This window comes from Symphalangus syndactylus, chromosome 19 (assembly GCF_028878055.3).
Source record: "Symphalangus syndactylus isolate Jambi chromosome 19, NHGRI_mSymSyn1-v2.1_pri, whole genome shotgun sequence".
Taxonomy (NCBI): Eukaryota; Metazoa; Chordata; class Mammalia; order Primates; family Hylobatidae; genus Symphalangus; species Symphalangus syndactylus.
Genome location: NC_072434.2, coordinates 12,388,761 through 12,404,790, shown reverse-complemented (window position 1 = coordinate 12,404,790; position 16,030 = coordinate 12,388,761). Strand labels below are relative to the sequence as shown.

The 16,030-nt window shown below is 42.7% G+C and overlaps 1 protein-coding gene across 2 annotated transcripts in view; it reads right to left on the bottom strand.

Annotated features, from left to right (window-relative positions):
* The window catches only part of KCNH1 (potassium voltage-gated channel subfamily H member 1), a 461,331-nt gene that overhangs the window by 87,629 nt on the left and 357,672 nt on the right, over nt 1-16,030 (bottom strand). For both annotated transcript variants that reach the window (XM_055233917.2, XM_055233918.2), the window contains exon 10: nt 8,962-9,158. In XM_055233917.2, coding sequence (XP_055089892.1) covers nt 8,962-9,158 — 197 coding nt within the window. The remainder of the gene's footprint in view (nt 1-8,961; nt 9,159-16,030) is intronic.

Below are 16,030 nucleotides of genomic sequence, written 5' to 3'. Positions count from 1 at the left end.
ATTTCAATCTAGAAATCTAAGTTAAGCACAGGCAGGGTAAAGACCATTAAGTGACATTAGTAAGAAGTAAATTGCCAACAACAAAGTTTGCAGAGAGATAAACCAAAACAGCGTGGACCTCTGACATACATTATACCAGATATGGTCTGCATGGACATTTGGTCTGGGATAGATTCTTTATGTGAGCTCATATGCAGGCATTCAAAGTCCACTTGGAAATGGGGAAGAACTAACATTTCTTTTTATTAATCTAACATCTTTTTTTTTTTTTTTTTTTTTGAGACGGAGTCTCGCTCTGTCGCCCAGGCTGGAGTGCAGTGGCGCAATCTCGGCTCACTGCAAGCTCCGCCTCCCGGGTTCACGCCATTCTCCTGCCTCAGCCTCCCGAGTAGCTGGGACTACAGGCGCCCGCCACTACGCCTGGCTAATTTTTTTGTATTTTTAGTAGAGACAGGGTTTCACCATGGTCTAGATCTCCTGCCCTCGTGATCCGCCCACCTCGGCCTCCCAAAGTGCTGGGATTACAGGCGTGAGCCACCGCGCCCGGCCTTAATCTAACATCTTATAAGGTAGTTATTGTTATCAGAGGAGAGGCAGCCTGGGTTCAAATCCTGACTCTGCTTACCAAAAGCAAAGGCTAGAATAAAAACCTCCTTGACTTACTGTCAAAATTTATAAAGACATACTCAAAACCATAGAGCACATTTTTAAGAGTAGAAGGAAGAATAAATAGGAAAAAGGAAGTCCAAAAAACATGGCAGATGGGTTCAAAATGTGAAATTTGGCTGAGCCAAAGAAAGAATGAGAAAGTAACTTGCAAGGAGGGACTTTGAAACTAGTTAGAAAACATCCTTTGACAGGTGAAATGCACTTTGAAAACATGACTAGCTGCTCACTAGAAAATGAGTGGGCCACTGGGCATTTGTAAGAGGTGGGAGGGGAGCTGAGTTGAGGAAGATGTTTAGAAATTAGGGAGACCCTGCCAGTAATCTCTGTTTGGGACTTTACTGAGGACCAGGTGATAGAGATTCCCTCTGCTAGAGTATATTTTGGCTTCTTGATGTTTCAGAGGCAAGACCTGTTCACTCCACAGGTCAGTGATCATTTGAGCTGGAAGAGATACTAAAGAGCATCTAGACCCTGCTTCCTAAATGTGCTCTGTAAAACACTAGCTCTGGTGGATTTTAACAGATATTTCATAATAGGTAATACTTACAGATATAATTCAAAATTTTAGAGAGCACATGAATGAGAAATCTTGGGTTAAACATCTAAGACATCAAGAAGCCAACTTGCTTGCTTGAGGATGAACTTCTGATCTAGGATCCATTAGCACTACCCTGATTATGCCTCAACTACACACACCTAAGAAAATATTATTAAGGATGCTACTCTCCTCCAGAAGACTGCACTAGCCTTATACTCTTCTAAACTAGGCCAGATCTTTTCTAATTTGTGGTAAACACTATATATAACAGTACATCAAGTAACTTGATGAGTATTAAAAGATAAATTACAACTTTCCTCCTCCTTCCTTTCTTCCACATCTGACTCTACCATTCCCTCCATTCATTCTGTTATAGGAGGAATCAGATCCATTTTGAATCCAACAGAGCCTTTCTTCACCAAACCTCACTGATGAACCACCTGGATCTCTGGGGCTACTTGAGAGGCCCAGGCTCAAATTTTAGAATTTTCTGTTCAGGAGATTTCTAGATGTTAAAATTCAGTCCATCACTTCTTTTTAAAAACTTTTAGCACTTGATGGGATCTAAGTCCCAGAAAAGCTAAGTAATACATTTGATGATTTTATTGTCATCATCCTTATGATTATCATCATCTTCTTTATCATAATTATAGCCATACAAACATTGAAAATTTGCTATGTCAAAGCATGCTTCTAAGGCCTCTATTTCATACCTGAATAAAGTAGGGCCTAGACAGGTTAGGTAACTGGCCTGAGGTCACTAAGTAGGGCCAGGATTTGAACTCAAATACTCTGACTGCAGGATCCACATTTTAAACCACCAGTCTAGTACCCCCATATGATTATTCTACCAGCCAAACTATTATGGCTCCTATTCTTCTTTGCTCTGCTGCCCCCATTGCTATGAATAATGGAAGGGAAATAACACAGCTATATACCTACCACATGTGAGGCAACGTGCCTGGCACTTTCTCACTCTTTCTCATCACTACCATTTGGGGTAGGCAGTGTAGATTCACGGAAGATGACAAGGTGTACTTGTTCAATGCCCACCCTTCCTGACCGCCCATCCCAGCTAGCAAATGGCAGAGCCTGGATGTGAAGATCTAGCTTTAAAGCTCATGTTCATTCCAGAACTTTATTACTTCCTTCAAAATAGCCAGACATAGCCTGACTACAGTTTAAGCTAATTCATACATAATGAAGCATGGAGCACTTTTATTATCTTCCACCTCCAGCATCATGATGGGGTTCTGCTAAATATTCTCGGGGTACTGGGGAACACCTGAGGACCCATGAAAGACTGCACAGGTCCCTAACATCATTCACTGATCCTCTTGAGGAAAACAGAACTTGATTTTGATTTATAGTTTGTTGTTCTAAAAGAATTATGGTCATGTCACTCACATCATCTCTCCCCCTCCCCCGACTCCTAATTCCAACACCATGATTTTATTATCTTTTTGGCTTGACAGACTAATAGATGATTTTAATTTCACAGAAGCCCACATATGGAGGGATGACAAGGAAAATATGGGCTACGCAGATATCATTTTTAAAACTCAGGCTATGATGATTCGGGGGGAAGCGGATGACATTTTTAAGTACCTAGCTTTATGGTCTTTCTTTCCATCTTACCAACCTTCCACAAGAATTTGTTCAGGGAGAAAATTGAAAAGCTTTCCAATGCCACTTACGAGCAGAGCTTTCTCCAAGCATTCAATGCTTTCATCTTCTCTTCTCCAGAATAAAATGTTCTTTGGTTAAAGTGGGCTAGAAATGTACAGATGGTATTCAAGGCAGTTCACTATGGCAACCTCAGTTTTAGAAAACAGGCATTAGGAGGGCCCAGCTTTGAGAACATCAGTAACTATAGTCCCAGCTCCCTCCGAAACTCACTAAGTTGGGGCTTCAATGAAACTAAAAAAAAAATTCATCCTGGAACAAATTAATATAAACAAACACTGCACAAAACAAACTCAATACACAACAATATTGGCTTTAAAAATAAAGCCCTACACACAGAATGAGAACCGCCCTCCCAATTACCTACATGCCAATTATCCCATGCACTGACTGCTGTTAATTACCTAATTGCTTGTCTGCAGTACATCATTTAATTGTGGTACATTGCTTCTACTGTCCTAATGATCAGCAGGAGAACGTAATTCCCTAGGACCTGGGGAGTGAAACCTTATCTCAGGTTGAAAGGAAAGTAGAGCCCAAGTGAAACATCGACTAAAGAAATAAGTCTGGTTATTAACCAAGGGCTACAAAGTGTGAATTCAGAACCTCTAAGACTGGAAGTGGAAGTAGGGGATGGGCAGTGGGGAGGAGAAAGGGAAAAATATGTATTGAGTGGTTCCTGCAGGTAATGTGTCACTTTTTCTTTTTGTTTGTTTTACTGTATGTAAACTTCTCAATAAACCTTATTAGGGCAGCCATAAAAAAGAATGAGTTCATGTCCTTTGCAGAGACATGGATGAAGCCGGAAACCATCATCCTCAGCAAACTAACACAGGAACAGAAAACCAAACACCACATGTTCTCACTCATAAGTGGGAGTAGAACAATGAGAACACATGGACACAGGGAGGGGAACATCACACACTGGGGCCTGTTTGGGATGTGGGGGGGCAAGGGGAGAGAGAGCATTTGGACAAAAACCTAATGCATGTGGGACTTAAAACCTAAATGATGGGTTGATAGGTGCAGCAAACCACCATGGCACATGTATACCTATGTACATTCTGCACATGTATCCCAGAACTTAAAATAAACAAAATGCAAAAAACCTAATTAGGAAGGACTTGTATCGGCCCCTTTTCACAAACAAGGAAACTGAGGCTCTGAATGGTTAAGTAATTTGCCCAAAGGCACATAGCTGGTCAACAGTCAAATCAGTATTCAAACCTAGTCCTTAAACTCAAAGCACTGCCCTTTCTAGTGAGTTACTAATAGCATGGCCGGGTTAACCCACTGCCTAACCAAAGCAAAATGTGTCATGCCTCCCACACCCAGCACACCCAGCTACCTGCTGTGTGCCTGTCACTATGAGGGGGAAATTTGTCACATCTCCCAACCTGGGGTATTACTGTGGTTCTACCATACATGTTTCTGAGTGTACTGGCGGTGGCAAAGGCCATTGGAGAAAGATACTTAGGGGACAACCCAAGCCACTCCTGAAAAGTTAACAGACTAGAAGAAAGCAGAAGCCAAAGAATGCCAATATGGGAACAGCTGAGAGCCACACTTCACTGAGGCTACCACAGAATGTGACACTGCTTAGCCAGAAGAGCACGTGCCAGGTTTGGAATCTGCCACTTATTAACCGGGTAACCTTGGAAAAGGGATTTTCTTCCTCACAGGGTCCTAGTTTATTCCATTGGGAAATGGGAATGATACAGTAATGTCATGAGGCTGTTCTGAAGAGGTAATAAGCTGACATACACATACTGATACTGTGACGTAGCTTGTACAATATCTGGAGTTGGTAATAATTTACTATTTATAGTCTGCAAAGCTCTGATTACAGACACAAGATGACTCTAGGCCTGGGGGAAAAAGCGCATAGACCTGGCACCCTACAGAGCCAAGGGTTTGATGAGGAAGGCTCTACTCCCCTTCTTTTCATGAATAGCCACAAGCCACCTCCCTCAGAAGAAACAAAAATGCTGTGCTTTTCTTTTGTGCTTCCCTCTAGACTTCCTGTTAACTGACCTAAGATCTCAAAATAGCCTGATTTTTCCCTCCAAGAATGGAACTGGCCAAAACAGTGGGCAAATGCTGACCTCTTCACTGTCAGGAGCTGAAGAGGCAGCAAGGCCAGCAATGGATTCCACTTCCCAGAGTGACTGATCCCTCCTTTGCTGCAAGAGGTGCAGAGAACCTGCGGATAACACCTACCCCACAGAATATTGTGCAGGGCAATAACCCTGCATGAACAAAGGCAGAGGAACTGCCTTCTTTTTACTTTTCAAAAGGCACAGGATGATAAAGAATAGGGTATCAATCAAGTGGAGGGAACAAAATAACAATAACACACAAATGAATTGAGCACTCGCTATGTAGTAGGCTTCATGTGAGCTTTGCAAATATTATCTTATTTAATGCTTGCAACTATCCTACAAGTTAGAAATTTTCATCATCTCCATATTTCAGAAAAGGAAGCTTTTATAGCTCATCCAGAATTATAGAAGCAATAAGTGGCAGAAGCAGGACCCAGACCAAAGTCTCACCTGGCTCAGACCTCACAAGCAAGAAAAACTAAAGGTCAAAATGCTGGATTTGCCCCCAGGTTCTGCCTCTTTCATCCCTGTCTGTGCCCTCATGTGGCTTTGGAGGAAATGGAGGAAGGCAAGAGTTTCTTCCTGAGTTGGGTTCCAAGAGCAGAGCTGAGAGCTAGGTGATGTTCATACCCTTGGATTTAGGGAAAAAGGGATGTGGTTTAGAATACAGAGGCTAGAGTAGAACAGGAAACTGTGATCAGGAAGGCTTTGGCCAAGGTGTCACTTCTGGCTCCAATTCTTTCATTCCAACCCAGCTCTGTGACCTTTCTATAAAATGTGAAATGAGGGTGTTAGGGAAGTAGGGAAGAGACTGAATGGTTACCAAGTCATCTTCCAGCTCAGAGTCTTTGCTGCACATTGGAGAAGATCTACAAGATCAAGAAACTCCCCAGACAGATGTCAAAGGCACAGTGTTGTCAAGAATCTTAGCAAATAAAACACTTAATTTTGCCAAGATAGAAACAGCCACAAAAATATACTTCACTTTACCAGGAAAAAAAAATAGCTAGGAGAATAATTCATGCATGTAATGTTCTTGTCTTCCATGCCCTACGTAACTATGAATTAATTCTCAGAAGGACACAACGAGAAACTACAATGGCAATAATAAAATGACAAGTCTTTTTTTTTTCCCAAAAAAGAATGGCTACCTCTTTACACAAAAGCTTTCACTAAAATTCCTTTGGATCCATACCAGACTCATACACAGTCACTTACAGTTGGAAGGAAATTTGAAGGTCAGTTAGTTTGACTCTCCAACAGTTGCCTAAGTCCCTTCCACAATGTTTCTGAGTATGGGTACCTAGAAGATGCCTAAGTACCTCATAATAACAAACTTGATACACTCAAAGCAGCCTATTTCGTTCTTTGGGGAGCTCTGATTTTTTTCAAAAGACTTTTTATACTGTGCCAAAATCTGTCTATAATTTTGGTTCTTCCTCTGTACCCTGTGGCTATAAAAAAACCTCCACAACAGCCCTTCAAAAATGTAGCCCCTGCGTCTTTTCTTCTGCAGAGCTATCACTCTGCACTTACAGAAAAAATCTGACCACTGAGGTGTCATGGTTTTTGTTGTCATTCTTGTTTTTTTTTTAAAGACAGATTTACTTGAGCCACAATTATTCCAAGAAGATTACTCCTCCAAATAACCCAAACTGCATATTTTTTCAACCTATATTATCAGCAACACTGAAAGCTGATTATAATCAACTTGCTTTCATAGAAAGAAGGAATACATCAAAAAATAGCTTATAAGAGAATCCACTTAGCTAAATGTATCACCAGCAAGCATCCCATGTTCCCAACCAACAGATCAACCAGGAAGAACATTGGATGCACATTTCTCCATCACTGCCCACCCTCCACTAGAATTTAAATGGCCAGGTTTCAAACCACAGAACTATAAAAACCATCTCGCCACAATCTTTCATTTTATAATGTGGAAGTTGAGGCCCAGAGATCCCATCTCTTTCTCCTTGCCATCCTCAAATATTTATTAATTCTAGGCATCCCACACTCGTTTATGCACTGAGGATACTAAGGCACCAAGCCCTTGCCTTCACAGGTCTCTGTGCAGGTACCCACAAGATAGTCCAAGGGATTTAAAACAGGTGGAGGAATATTGCTGGGGTAGACCCATGACAGGCATTGGAACCTTGTACAAAGGACTTAGAAGACAAAGGGTTGTTTCCTTTCTCCAGACTTTGCTCAAACTGCCCCTCCCAGTAGATCATCGGCCCCTTCTGTTCAGCAAACTCGTTCTTTGGACTCAGCTCAGGTATCACCCCTGACAATCAATCCTTGACTCCCTTTAGCTGTCCCCCTCCTTTATGCTCCCATAATACCTTGTTCAAATCACAATCACTGTACTTAGCATCTTCTATGCAATTATCTTTCTTGTGTTAATCTTTTCCATTAGACTTTAGGTTCCTGGAGATAGGGAACTGAGTATCATTGGGTTTTATATGTCTAGTCTAGTTCAGTTGGCACAATACTGGGTTTGATGAATGAAAAAGTAAACATTTCAGCAGCTTTTAGGGCTAACAGGGGTTTGTCACACACAGAAAAGAATTCCAGGTTGAGAAAGCAGCAGGCAGAGATACAGCACTCTGAATGGGTGTGGTGTGCTTGGAGTACTGTGTGGAACTCTCCTGGTGACAGTTCAGGATGGGAAAGGTAGGCATGGGGAGAAGTGGATGAGGTCAGGGCTCAGGGGTTAAGTTTGGGCCAGATGTGGACAATCACATACACCATGCTGAAATGTACAGATACTATCCTTTAGTCAGGTGGGAGAGTGACAGATCAGATTTTTAAGGTTAGTCAAGCAGCCATAAGAAGGAGGCACTCCATTGAAGGCAGACATGAGGCAGGAAGGTGAGTTTGGGGCCCATTGCATGATCCAGCAAGGGCACGAGGAAGATTTTTAATGAAGAGCTTTGTGTCCTGAGAATTCTGTGGGGGCCTTGAGGATGAAGGCAAAGTACTGACTTAGAGTTCAGAGCTTAGGCAGAACCAACAGGATCTGATGAGTAACACGAGGCCTCAGAGAGGGAGAAGCAGCATCAACGTTGATGCCAGGGTTTCTAACTTGGAACCCCAGGACAAATCAGACAATGTAAATAGGAACCATGAGACAACGAGCAGGTTGGGGGAAAGATTATGAGGTCATTTTAGGAAAGATTCCTATGACAACGTTTCCATATGATTTCTCCAGGTGCAGAGCTATCTTGTTATTGTTTTAACCAAAAGAGTTAGAGAGATGAAGCGCAAGAAAAATCCGTCATGAAAACCCCAAGAGTACTGGGTACCAAGACCAATACTTTAACCCTCACAGAGACAGATGGAGGAGTTCTGATGATTTGAGAGTGAAAGAAACAACTGCAGGTGAAAGATCTTCTGGTTCTTAAACCACCAATCATTTCTCAACCAGTTTAGTTGGCAGTTGAATGCAAAATATTCTCTAGACAAACAAATTCCATGTCTCTCTTATTCTCTGGACCCAACTAAATCATTTTCATATCTGTTAAAAAATTATCATTACTAGCTGGCAGGCTAATGACTTTATACTACTCAGCAAATCCCAGTCACCACAGAGAATTCAGTTTACATTAATTAAGTGGCCCCACAGAGCCATTTTGCTGACTAGCAACCTCACGTTTTACTCATCTTTTCAAAATGCTAGCAGGTCGAGATATTGATGGGGGGGAAAAAAGCCACCTCCCTGCCCCCTCCACACACATGAATAAATCCCTTCTGCACCAAAACAGATCCATCTTCTAATCTAGCAACATCCCCTCTCTCCTCCATTTTATAGCAAAAGCCCTGCAGAGCAAACAACAAACAGATCCTCTTTAGAACCAATTACTCTGCTTAAATAAACAGCAAAGGGACTTTTCTGGTCACAGTAATTATCCAAAGTTCACAGAGACTGTTCTTTGTAGAAAATAACTGAAACTTTTAGCTCACCCTCTTCCTCAAGTTGTACGTCAGAATCAGGTTCCGGGAGAAGGAATGGGAGAAGGCCGTGTAGAATTCCAGCACTTTCTGCAGGGCATCCCGCTTGATCACATGCAGATCACAGTAGGTCAAGGCCCTAACATTGGCACAGGACTGGGCAAGGGTGGCTTCCTTCCAGAACACATCTCCAAACACGTCTCCTTTTCCTAAGGAGAGAAGGTTGTCATGAGGAAAGTGTTGGCCAGGAGAGGTCTGCCCATCCAGCTGACTTCCCTCTATTCCCCAGAATTGCTGTCCATTCAGCATTCTGCAGATTGGGCTCAGAGAAGGCAAACACTATTTTAACGTGAACGTTAACAACATCCTTAACAACATGCAGTTTAAGAAATGTTAAAGTAACAGTTAACACATGCCAAAGTTTAATCACTTTGAGATCATTTATGTCACCTCCTCAAAGGGTTATCTTGATCATCCTATCCAAAATAGGACACACACACCCATTATTCTTTATCACACCCCCTTTTTCCCCTATAACACTAATCATAATCTTTCATTATATTACTTATTTACTGGTTTATTGCATGTATCTCAACTTCATAGCTCATGTGTATTATTCATCCACATAACACAGTGCCTGCACATGGTAGGAGCTCAAGCAATATTAATAGGCAGAAGGAAAGAATGGAGGTAGACTGTGGTGGGTCTATATTAGTGTGACTGAGAGGTGAATATTTAAGGGAGCATGTGGACTCTTCGTCAGAAATCTAATGAGCAAGAGAGGTTTCCTCTCTCTGGGATGATCCACATGGAAGAAGTCAGACAAGTGTAGAGTTCTTTCCTTACCACAGTATGTCCACCACCCTAAGGTTTATGTTTGTATGGTGCCTCTTTCTCATCCTCTCTCCCATACCTCCTTCCAGAGTATGTTCCTCACCCTTGCTAAATGTCCTCCTGGTGGTATAAAAATATAGGCCCTATATAAATGGCCTCTCCGGGATCCTCTCTATCCCTAGCATTCCACAAGAATACATTTAATAAGTTAATAGAATAATGCTATGGACTCAATGTTTGTGCCCCTCCCCCTTAATTCATATATTAAAATCCTAACCCTCAGTGCAATGATATCAGGAAGTGAAGCCTTTGGGAGGTAATTAAGTCATGGAGGTGGAGCCTTTCATAAATGGGATTAATGTCTTTATAAAAGGGACTCCTAAGAGCTCTCCTGTGCTCTTTCTATCATGTGAGGATACAATGAGAAGCAGGCAGTCTGCAAACCAGAAGGGGGGCCCTCACCAGAACCTGACAATGCTGGCCCCTGGTCTCAGACTTCCAGCTTCCAGAACTGAGAGAAATAAATTTCTGTTGTTTATAAGTTACCTAGACTATGCTATTTTGTTATAGAAGCCCAAATTAAGACAAGTACTAATCCCATATAGCCATATTCTGGGTCAAACCTTTATCAAATTGTCTCTAACCATCTGCTTTTCACACCTAGGGATATTATTCCTACCTTTGCCAGCAAGCAACATTTTAACACATGTCAAATGCAAAGCCTACTTCATTTCTGGCATGGCCTCTGGTTATAAATAGCTTAAAATGTTGTTTATCTTGCCTCTAAATTTTCAGCACGATAAACACAAATTTGAATCCCCAGGGAGCCAACGAGGAGTACGCAGGAGGAAGGAAAAAATGCTACAAAGGGTGAAAAGTAATGTATTCAAGGGAGTTGTCAGCCTGTACATCCAGATAGGCCAAGCTCCACAGCTGAAATCAAAGGACCTGTAGCTCAGTGTGTTTAATAGGCCAGCTGTTTTCCTGATTAAAGCTAAGGAGGTAATTATACTTCCAAGTACATGGATAGAACTTGACTTTACCTCAAACATCAAAAAGTATCCATTCTAAGCATGTAAGATATCTGTGGGCACAGCCTTCCCTAAGCATCTCCAAACTGTGAGCTGAAAAACATTTATACTAGACACATTACTTCACAATTCTCTATGTGTTTGTGGTTCTAATTTGCGAAGATGGTTTTACTGAGTCAATGTGAATAGGATACATGCTTGGGGTAGCTTCCAGGCAAATATGTCTTTAAAACTGTGCTACTTAGATTCCCTTACCAAGTTCTTTTTTCAACCATCTGTAACATGGGTGGCAAATTTAGGGCTGGGGTCAGTAGAGGGGAATGTTTCTCTCTGTAGGATGCTAACTGGCTTCCATGGAAATAGGCTCATTTATTGTGTACCCCCTAGTACTCAGTTCTAACCAACAAGGCTGGCCAATTCATTTGTAAATATTATATGTATTAAGCATTCTATAACCTCTGTACACTGCCCACAATGGCTCATGCACCCTTCATATTTGTGTCATCTTGTTCCTCTAGAGAATGTCCTTCCTCTGGAACATTATGGTAGGTAGTTAAAAAATAGGCCCCACCCATTCTTTTCCATACGTTACATACATGCTGCAACTCACATCAAGAGGTGAAGTCTAATCCCCTCCCCTTGAATCTGGGCTGGCCTTAGTCACTGACTGGCCTCAACCAATAGAATGTGGAAGAAGCGATGTTCTGGGATTTTGAGTCAAGGTCATAAGAAGCCTTGCAGGCTCTACCTGGATCTCTTAGAACACTCATTCTTGGGACTCTCCCTCTTGGAACCCAATCAACAAGTGAAAAGCATAAGCCACACAAGGGGTCACATGTATGTGCTGTGGCCCACAGCCCAGCTGAGCTCTCAGCTGACAGTCTCGACTGCCAGTCATGTCAAGAAGCCATCTTAGTTGTCCTGCTCAGTCCAGCCTTCAGATGACTACAGCCCCAGTCAATGCCTGACTGCAACCACATGTGGGAAGTGCAAGTGAGAACCAACCAGCTGAGCTAAACAGCCCACAGAATGGAAGAAACAATAATAAGTTTCTTAAGCCACTAAATTTAGGGGCGGTTTGCTACACAGCAATAGATAGCCAGAATACACAGAATCATGGAGCTTGAAACCAGCCTGGGCAACAAAGCGAGACCTTGCCTCTGCAAAAAATAAAAAATAGCTGGGCATGGTGGCATGCACCTGTACTTCCAACTACTCAGGAGGCTGAGATGGGAGGATTGCTTGAACCCAGGAGTCCAGGAGTTTGAGACTGCAGTGAGCTATAATCGGGCCACTGCACTCCAGCCTGGGCTACAGAGCAAGACCCTGTCTCAAAAAAAAAAAAAATTACTTGCTAGGTTATGTAATATTCCAGCAGAACATCACAAATCATCCCAACTCTGAGCTGGCATCCTCCACTTCCTTCCCTGAAAGAGTGATACAAGAGAGAGCAAGGGGTGGCTCTAAGAGGGGCAGATTTTCCTCTGGAAGTGTCTTGAATATCTGTGAGAAAATGTAGAATGTATAAAACCTGCAGTCTCCTATTGGGATGAAATGTGGTGTAAGCCAGAACTATTGAGAGTAGAAGTTAGTTGATAATCTTGCCTGATTTGAATTAAGATTACTTCATCTAAACAAGACCCAATATATGGTGTTACACTTTTCAAATGAATTTGGGAGTCGTTTTTCTAATTATAAAAGAAACTATTAGGTAAAATAGTAGTACTGCATGTGCATGTAATTATAAATATATCTATAAAAATTCAGTTTATAAGCTACTCTTCAGGGGCATACCTATTGCATAAAACAAGGGGCAACCATATTGTGGTTGGAATACACCATGAAATAAATAAGTGCATCTGTAGAAATGACAACATTCCCATTATGAAAGGTTTTCCAATCACAGGTTTTGACCGAAAAAATAAATGAAGGGTAGTTCCTACTACAAAGAGTATTTCACAGTAAGATAATCATGATTAATCTGTAGGGTCTAAGAGTCTTAGTACTGTCATAACTTGAGTTGATTTTCAACCCAAATTGAAAATCATATAACTTTACTTCCTGTCAAGGCAGTAGTTTTGGTATAAATTATCTGTTAGTGAGATTTAAGAATGTAGTATCAGAGGACCTGTCAGATCCAAAACAAACTCAGGACTATTCTGGCAAATGCGAAATGTTTTTATGACACACATAACTTGGGAGAACTGTCAAGGGAAAGGAGACAGAACATTTGGCAAGCTGGTTGTAAGTTACACACAACGCTGGAAATAATGACTTCCCAGGTCAGGGTTGCAAATCAGAAGCCCGGACAAGCACTACACCCACATTTGTTTCTTGTTTGCCAGTGTGTAAAATGACCTTTCACTCAAGAACAAAAGGTACCCCAATGCACTCAGCAATCAAACTACTGGAGGCAATCAGCCTATTGATTTATTTATTACACTGAGGCTCTGGGTGCAGAATGTTAAAACCTAATGTTCCAAATCTCTAAAATACTAACATTCTAAGAGGACATTCTGAGCTGGGAAAGAAAAAAAAAAGAGGGAAGTAAGGAAAGGCAGCCTAATTAAAACTCCAGGTAAACATCTCAGTAATAATTAATCCTCCTCCTCTTCCCCCCGATTATATGCAGCTGTCTTTACTGAACCTCCACTTCTGCAGTGGACATAAACATCCCTATGGGGTACCAACGTAGGACTGAAGAACATCCACAAAACATAGGTAGGAAGTGGGACACAGGGCTGAGGTGGCACAGGGCCAGGGAGGGGCACAGCACAGAAGAAAACCAAGCCGCTGCAGGCAATTTGGTTTAATGAAGGGCAAAGGCTAGAACAGCCAGCCACTTGACGAAGCTGAAGGGGTGAAATGGGATTACCAGGGTGAATTCAAGAGATGCTGGAACTCTGGGACCCTGGAAGGATCAATAGGCTTCCTGAGGTTAAAGAGTGGCAGGGAAGCAATTCTGATCTGAACCCTACAACTAAGTCTGGAACCCTCCAGAGAAGGTGCTGTTTATTCAAAGACAGGCTCTGAGTGAGCTTGGCAGATCTGGGAGATCAGAAAAAAATGAAATTTCTGGCTGCTTCTCTTCACTATTTCCTATATGCTCTGTTAAGGACTATCTCACAGTGTTATAATGTACTCCACAAAATATAATTCTAATGTTAAACTTACTACCTGCTGTTGAGATCATTATTTCTAGACCCAAACCAATTTAAAAAAAATTCATTCATGCAACTTTTGCCAGGCACTGTTCTAGGGGCTGAGGTGTAACAGTGGAACAGCAGACGCAGTGAGGGAAGGAGATGTAGGTGACTATAATGTGTTAGGGGCTATAAAAAGGGAGAGTCCAGGAGGGGTATCCAGCTCAAGCTCAAGGGATAAGGGAAGTCTTCCAAGATTAATGTCTGAGCTGCAACCTGAAGGATGAGTTCAAGTTAAGCAGCATAAAGCTGAAGCATGGAGATGATTCCAGGCAGAGGGATCAGCATGAGCAAAGGCCTCGAGGCACAAAGATCTGCCTCTTTAGCAAAACTGAAAAGCCATGGCTGGGCGCAGCGGCTCACGCCTGTAATCCCAGCACTTTGGGAGGCTGAGGCAAGCTGATCACAAGGTCAGGAGATCGAGACCATCCTGGCTAACATGGTGAAGCCCCGTCTCTACTAAAAATACAAAAAATTAGCCGGGCGTGGTGGCGGGTGCCTGTGGTCCCTGCTACTCGGGAGGCTGAGGCAGGAGAATGGCGTGAACCTGGGAGGCGGATCTTGCAGTGAGCCGAGATCGCGCCACTGCACTCCAGCCTGGATGACAGAGTGAGACTCCGTTTCAAACAAACAAACAAAAAAAACTGAAAAGCCATATAAGCCTCTGAACCACCCCATATTTTGAATTATCTGTTCCTTCATTCACCTGTAGAAATGAGAGTTATATTTTGTAATCCTTGGAGGAAAGTGCCTGGTTTCCTCATTTGGCAGCAAACTCACCTCAGCACCTTCCACACTCTGTACTCTGAGAGTGAGAAACACCAGCTTGTTGAGTGAGTAGCTGTTTAAAGGTTTAGATCCACTACTCCGTTGGCGGCTTCTCTGGGAGGCTGAGAGAGGTGCCAGAAACACCAAGTACAGTAAGGGTGGCCCTCCTCCCTCTACCCCACTGCCTTTATTCCTCTTCCCTAGGGTATCAGGAAGTCCTTTGTCCTCATGCCATTTCAGGACAAGAGGGGTTTCATCACTCACTTCATCAAGATGATGAAATGCAGCTGCAGAGTCCTGCCATAGCTGAGGGAAGCTCCAAGGAAGGGGCATCCTCTCTCCTGGCCCTAGAAAAAAACTCCTTATAAGACAGATAAAGGGAGCTGGATTAATCTTTCCAAGCAAGCCCTAAGCAGAATGTGTGTATACTCACTGAACTAGATCGCTGAGGGGGACAATGACAAGGGCTCAGTTCTCAGACCACCTGGATTATACCACCTATGTGAAATCCAGGCCCTCTCTTCAGTTCGTAAAGCCATGACTAAGACAAAAAGAGAATATGTCCAAATCTCCTCCTCCCCAGTACTGCCCTCAACACGTTTTCCAAGAACTTGATCATCTATTCTTTCAATATGAGTTTTGGGGCCAGACAAGCTGGCTGCAAGCCCAGGTTCAACCCATCGAGGGCTTGTGGTGGCTCCTGCTGGACTTCTCCTCCTACTCCCTGCCCTCCAGTCACACTGGGAGACTTGGAGTCCCTCTAAGTTTGGCTCCTGTCTCACATCAGGGCTTTCCCAGCACTGCCCCAGACACTTCACCCTACTCCTTGGCCGGGATGACTCCTGTTTATCCTTCAAAATATGCCCAAACCTCCTCTCTGATCCCTTGAGCAGAGCAGCTCCCTATTATTTATGTCCTCTTCACTCTTGTTTCCCTCTGGAAACGCCCATCGTACTTGGAACTGCTGCATACCCAGCATTGTCTCCAGTACATGGCAGGCACTCAATGGCTGTTGAATGTATACATAAATGAACAGCACTGGGCATCTTACTAAATCTCTCCCAGCCTCAGCTTACTTAACTATAAAATGTGGCTAATCATACCAACCTGCTATGGTCTGAATATTTGTGTCCCCACCCCCTCAAATTTATATGCTAAAACCCTAACTCCCGATACAGTGGTATTTGGAGGTGAGATCTCTAGATGGTAACTGGGTCATGAAGATGGAACCTTTATGATTAAGAT